Source organism: Meleagris gallopavo, chromosome 6, assembly GCF_000146605.3.
Source record: "Meleagris gallopavo isolate NT-WF06-2002-E0010 breed Aviagen turkey brand Nicholas breeding stock chromosome 6, Turkey_5.1, whole genome shotgun sequence".
NCBI lineage: Eukaryota > Metazoa > Chordata > Aves > Galliformes > Phasianidae > Meleagris > Meleagris gallopavo.
In genome coordinates this window covers 35,626,474-35,633,065 of record NC_015016.2, presented here as the reverse complement: position 1 = coordinate 35,633,065, position 6,592 = coordinate 35,626,474, and the positions used below count along the sequence as shown (strand labels likewise).

General features: G+C 41.1%; 1 protein-coding gene across 1 annotated transcript in view; it reads right to left on the bottom strand.

Moving 5' to 3' along the window:
- LOC100544241 (ubiquitin-conjugating enzyme E2 E2) overlaps positions 1-3,689 on the bottom strand; it is a 208,016-nt gene extending 204,327 nt beyond the window's left edge. Inside the window, exon 1 of the mRNA XM_010712860.3 lies at positions 3,501-3,689. Coding sequence (XP_010711162.1) covers positions 3,501-3,676 — 176 coding nt within the window. The 5' untranslated portion in view covers positions 3,677-3,689. The remainder of the gene's footprint in view (positions 1-3,500) is intronic.
- Positions 3,690-6,592: the final 2,903 nt, after the last annotated feature.

Here is a 6,592-nt window from a genome sequence, read left to right as displayed (position 1 = left end):
AAAGGAAAACCTACAACTGAGGTTTTAAAGTTCATAATTCATTGTAAGCACAGATATTTATAAAAAGAAATCCTGGACTGGTCACTCAGGCTGACAGATTTTCAACTATCAACTTCGGGAGCAAAACAATACATTTATTTGGCGAGCTACTGTGTCAGCCAAGAATGGTTACACTTTTCTCAATTCAAAGGTCAGGCTAAGATTTGCTGCTTAAGAGGTAACAAGATGCCTGCTGCTTCCAAGGACAGCAATTCAATTCCGTGTCTGAACTGTAATTGTGATATGCAGCGAGTTTCTCAATCTTGACATGTTAGGTAAGAAAGGTTGCTATTTAGGGTGATGCCCTCTGGGTGAGGAAAATTGAAGGACCGGAAACTGTACGACATGCAGTAAGCTATTGCACCTGCATAGCAGCTAACATTAAAAGTACCAGCAGAGCAGGACTGCACGTGGAGGCGTTCTGCCTCCTTGATGCCACCTATAGCAAAGCTAACATAAGAAAAACAAAATCACTGCCACTTAAATACACATTCAAGCAGTCCCACATATCCTTCATAACAAAACAATTTTGAAAAGCATTGCATTGCTAAAGCAGCACACTCCTGCATAAGGCACGATAGCAGGGTGTTTACGCAAGTGAAAAAGAGCTCTGCTAAATCTTGATTTACACGAAGTCAATACTACTGAAAATTCTTAATAGGTAGATCTAATTGTCTACATAACCACACAGTGAAAAAGTAGAACAGAATTACGCCAACTACAAATGAGCAAATTCTTAATTCTAATCCAGGTAGCATAAAGTAATTCAAAAATACTGTGATTACATTTCTGTACACAAGAAAGGTCCCTTCAGGTGGAAAAATGTGGCTTCCAAATTCAGGTTAGAATGAAGCCCATAGCCTGTGAATTAGACCAGGGAATGATTTAATTCCAGTGCTATATTTACTTGCTAGCATTCTCTGTTCTAAACAGAAGTTGAGGCTTTGGTCAAAATTCCTGTACTCTCTGTTGTTTGGATTTTTTACTGATGTTAGCAGAGTTGACTGTTTTAACTAAGAGAAGGTTACTGTCACCCTAGTATAATGCCATGAAAACCACAAAACTCAAAAGCTAACAAAGGAAAAAGTTGCTGAGCACATATCCAGTCTTTTTTTTCCTCCAGAAGGACAGCTGAATTACTTCAATTTGTTTCAATTTTAAAAACATTAATGGTCAAAAACTATATTCAATTGAAGGAGCATAGCCTTATTCTCACAATATCATTAATTTCTAATGAAAAAAAAGTATTACAGAAATCGACTATATAAAACATCATTGGTATGAGATGTGATAATATATTTTCCCTTCTTTGATGTTACTCCTCTCCTTTTATTCCTCTACTTTAATTTCAGATTTTCCTCGTCCTCTAATGACTGATTTTCCTTCCTTGAGGTTTTACTGCTTTTAATCAAAAAGCAAAGAAACAAAACCTGTTATACAAATACCAGATCAGATTAAGAATGTTTACAGAAACGTTATCCTCCCTGTAACGCACTGACAAAACTACTGAATAGACTACACAACTACAAAAGCCAAACTACACTGCTGTAAAGACTATATCACTGCGATTCTTCCCTAGTTTTATGACAACCAGCACTTCTGAAAATACATTTATTAAAAGTGTTATTTATTGTGCACTTATCTACAGAAGCCTTATACTTCTATAAATCATCTCAGCTTTTAAAATGCATAATCAAAGGCTTTTCTTCAATATTAGTAAATGTGAAACTCTCGTTACAGTCTAACCAGCAAATGTACTGATGTCAGCAACTGGCATAATTAGTTTCAGCAGAATCGTAAGCAGATATGATTAAACTTTAAAAGGTTTAAGTAATTTTATCACTGTGAAATGCATGTTGATAAAAGCTCTAAGCTTTGAAGATGCAAAGCAAAGATTAATAGACCAATTTCTGACATATCATTATTAATTTTTTAATAGGATAGTGTCCACAGGCCCTTGTTGCAATCACGGAGCCATCACATCAGACATTGTACAGACTCTTCTCTAAAAATGTTAAAAATTGGAGTTGAGACCCTCACATTCTTGTCTAGTCCAGTATTTCTTATACTAAAAAACAGCAACAATAGCAGCAAGCAGAGAGAAGAAGCCCAGAAACTACGACAACTGTGGGAATTAACTAAATGAGTAGCATTATGGCTTGAAGAGAAAGCTTTTGCTTTGTTTGTTTTTTGTTTGTTTGTTTGTTTTGGTGTTTTTTTTAAAAAAACTTCTTTTTCTTTTAGTCATAAAAAGAAACTTTGGCAAGCTCTGTTGGCTATCATATAACCAATACAACTAGATCATGTCCAAACAGCATCATACTAGCAATGGGTGTTGAGAAAGCATCTTGCTCCAGAAGGAGAAAAGGCAAAGGCTTCACAGTGGCTGACTGCAAGGGAGGTGCCTGGGGCAGGATAGAAGCATGCTTATCATACACTGGGCCTTGATGCTTCTTTTTTTGTAAGACTATGTGCTGCTGTGCAGAAAAAAGAATTGCACACATCTCCAGTGTCTTTTCTTGCAGCTCACACTGCCTTGAACTAGTGAAAAACTGGATCTGGGACAGTCTGCAAAATTGATCTCATCAGACTCTGCTAAAAGTGTTTAACTACAAACCACTGTAATCCCATCTGAACTCTGCTATCTGGACGAACACAAGTAAGTACAGATAGAGCAACACTAAGTTCCCCGAGTCTGCACCAAACTTAACAGTCATTATCTGGAAATGAACACAACCATATAGATGTCTTGGAAACATTCAATGTCAGGCTGGACAGGGCTCTGAGCACCCTGATCTATCTGTAGGGTGTCCCTGTTCATGGCTGGGGAGTTGGACTAGATAACCTTTAAGGCTCCCTTCAAACTCAAACAATTCCATGAGAATAATTTCAATAGCTGTTCCCCTTTTCCTCTCAAGAAGTAAAGAGATGCTAAAGACATAGGTATTAAAACAGACCACAGTTTGAAGTAATGAAATCCAAGTGCATTTGTTGTTCACTTCAGTGTCTCTGACCTGACCATCTGGGAAAAGGGAACGCAGTACTTTACAGCAATAGGTATTACGATAGTCCTAACATGCTGAATTACTGAACTGTCTGAAATGTTTATGGTTAATTAACTGTAAGTTACACTGACAAGTTTCAACATCAGTCATACATACACATACAGAGATGTATTTTATAAGGCTACAAAACTGTCTGAGTTGTACTAGCAATAAAAAAGTGTCAGCTTTTATCATGTAGGCTACTATTAAAACCATGTGAAAGAGCCAATTTGTCAAAGAAAGAAAAAAAATATATACAGGTCTCGTTATCATGACCAGCCTCAGAAGACTGTTACACTGACATAGTAGTGCTACAGTAAAACAGTAAGAAAATGAATATATCGAACCAGTACGTAACATCTGATGGCCAGCTGAACAACGAGAAAGAGAGAGAAAAAGGCAGAAGGAATACTGTACCTTTTAGCACTGGTTGACAGTTTAGCAGCTGTTTTGCTTGATATTTTGCCCTCTTTTTTCTTGGGTTGAACTTGTTCCCTTTCTTGTTCGGGCTGAACACCTTCACGCTGATCTCCATCAGAGCTGCCTCCACTAGTGCTTGGACTGTCATCAACTCTCTGCCCCTCCGCAGACATGGCAGATACTGCACTGAATCAAACACAGACCACAAAAGTCAGCTTTTCCAGAAGATGCTGTCCAACAGTATTTCTTGCAGGAGAAAATAACACACAAGATCCGTGTCTCCATGCTAAAACACTTGCATTACACCACTTCGATCATCTTAGTACTGGAGAGTTTTGCCATAAACATCTTAATAACTCAGGAATTGGTTGTTTCAAATTTCATAACAAACATATATGAAGAGAAGGTAGGTTTATTATTTATGATAATCACAAGTTATTGTAGTTAAGCACAAAACACTGTGTGAGTATTACACCACTGCCATAAAAGAGATTTTCCCACCCCTTGGTCATACCATAAATTAACTTTCTCATCTCTGTGCCACCAGCTCACATCTTGCATCGTTTATTAAAAACCCAGAGCTACTGCTATCTGAAGACTCTGCTATCCCATATGAAATAAATCTGTGGGTTCGTTCCAAGTCTATAACGTTGGTTTCCACATTACAAAATCCGCATCTTGGCACACTGGATGGAAACACTTGCAGAAGCAAAAGGCACTAACACAGAACTGTTTGTGTTTACTAAACACTACGCTTCTGGAGCGGTAAACACCCTAGGAGGGGCACACAAAGTATTCTCTGCCACGAGGCAACAAAGCTGTCAGGGATCATGAGCTACAAGAAATCCCAGCCAGCTTCCAGAAGTCAAGTTCACAATTTACACGCACACTTCAGATACCGGTTAGTTATTCTCACTATTTCCTTCCTTTCAAATAGTATAACCCTATGGCAGATGAGGAGTTACAGCTGTTAATGCCTCTAAAGCATTCTAATGAAGGGCAGACATCCATGAGAAACTTTCTGTAAATTAGCCTATGTGGTAGTGATGGCTGCTAGAAAATTGCAAAAAACAACACCCAAACCAACAAACAAAAACCTCCAGTATCTCTAAGGCCAAATCTGGAGCTGATAGGGGCACGTTATCTGTCCTCCTCTAGAGCAAAGGAGGTACGCAAGCCTCAACATCCCTCGCTCACACCCACACAGCCCCACACATCAGGGAGGTTTTCTGATTGAATCTGACCGAATCCAGAGTCTGCTCCAGAGTTTTATATTGCTGTGAACTTCCACTTGCTTTCCCTTTTACTTAGGTACAGACACCATCACAATTAAGAGCCAAACTATTCACCTCGGCGATTATACATTTATAATCTCCGGGAAGAAGATTAAGGGTGGTTGTTTGGTTTTTTTGGTCTAATTTATGAAGCTAAACAGAAAGAAGAACCTGCAAGTCTGAGACGTTCAAGATAATTAGATGCTGCAAGAAATAGCAAGCGATGGATATGGGATGAGTTTTCCCTTATTCAGCTTACACTACATTTGGATTCAATTTTTGAAAACGGTATATTTGAAACATATTTTCTTGCATAAATTTATATAACACAAATTTACACTTCACTGCATAAAACAACCGAAATAACAGCGGGTTTGACTCCTAAAATTAAAGTAAGAAATTGTTCATCCTTAGCAGAACAACCTTCCCTACTGTACAGCTACAAGATGATACTGAGCACAGTTCACATATTTACATGAGTTAATGCCTCTGTATTTAGGTCCTGCTCGTCAGATGGAAAGATAAAACAAATTGAAGATTTAGAGGTAATGGAGCACAGAAGTACCATATTCTGACAAGTCAAAATATGCATTTAATGACAATGCAATTTTGGTTGTAAGTACCTGTTTTCTTTGCTTCTACATACAGTGAAAATACCACCTGATCTCTTCCAATAACACTTTTGATAGCCTTTATTTACTTCAGATTTTAGTTCTGAACTTTGCTTAACACATCTCATTTTCAAGAGAAAATTCCCTTCCTGATGTACGTACACAGGCTTTAACACTGCAGGCCAGAAAGTTAAAAACGTATTTAACGAAGCCTGCAAGCACGGGACATCTGCTGCAAATAATCTTGACTATAAATATTACTATTATCCCAAACCAACTGCATTGCTGGGTTAAGTTCAGGTTATTATCCAGCAGACAAACACTGTAACAGTAGCCCTGAGCATATAATTACTGTAACATGTAATGCCAGCATTTACAGCAGGAAAATGCTTGAATCTGTCATTTGATGTCTGGCTGCCTTCTGATTTCTCCCCTTTTCTCTATGACACCCCCGGGCGCTCTCCCCACTCTCTCTCCTCCCGATGGCCGCAATTTTACAAATGCGGCACAGCTGAAGGGATGCTCCGTGCCACGCTCCGAGTGCCTTCCAAAGGGCCCCAAGTCACACGCTCGCAACTCAAACTCAGGAGGCAGATAAACAGATGAACAAATAAGAGAATGGAAAAAAAACACCGAGAGGCGGATGACAGCGTTGGGAAAGCATCTCTGTGCCACGAACGGGGAGGGAAGCACTGGGCGCCGCTCGGAGCCGAGAGCAGCAGCGTGCCCGCGGGGCGAACGGGGTGTGGGGATGTCCGGCTCGGGGTCCCGACCTCTCGCCCCGCGCCCCGAAAAGGAACGGGAGGGCAGAGACCGGGAGCCCGCCTGCTTCCCCCGGGATGATTCAGCAGGGCTGGGATTAGGAGTGGGGATTGTAAACGGAGGAGCTCCGGAGGAGCAGCCTCGGTCACAGTCAGCCCCGGGCACTTCCCTCCCTCCCCGCCTTCTCAGAAGGGAAAACAAACACGTAGGCAAGGAGTGCCCCCCGTAAACCCTGCGGCCGCGGCAAGGGATCCAGGCGGGTCTCGGGGGGACGATTGGAGGGAAAAAAGGGAGGGGGGACAGTCCACGGGAATGCCTCCGTCTGCGGTCCTGATTTCCCGCGAGCAAAGGCGAGCTGAGAGCGTCATCCTCACCTTCATCGCCCGGAGCCCCGAGGCCGGCCACGGGAGGGGGCACACGAGGGGACGCCCCGGCCCGACCC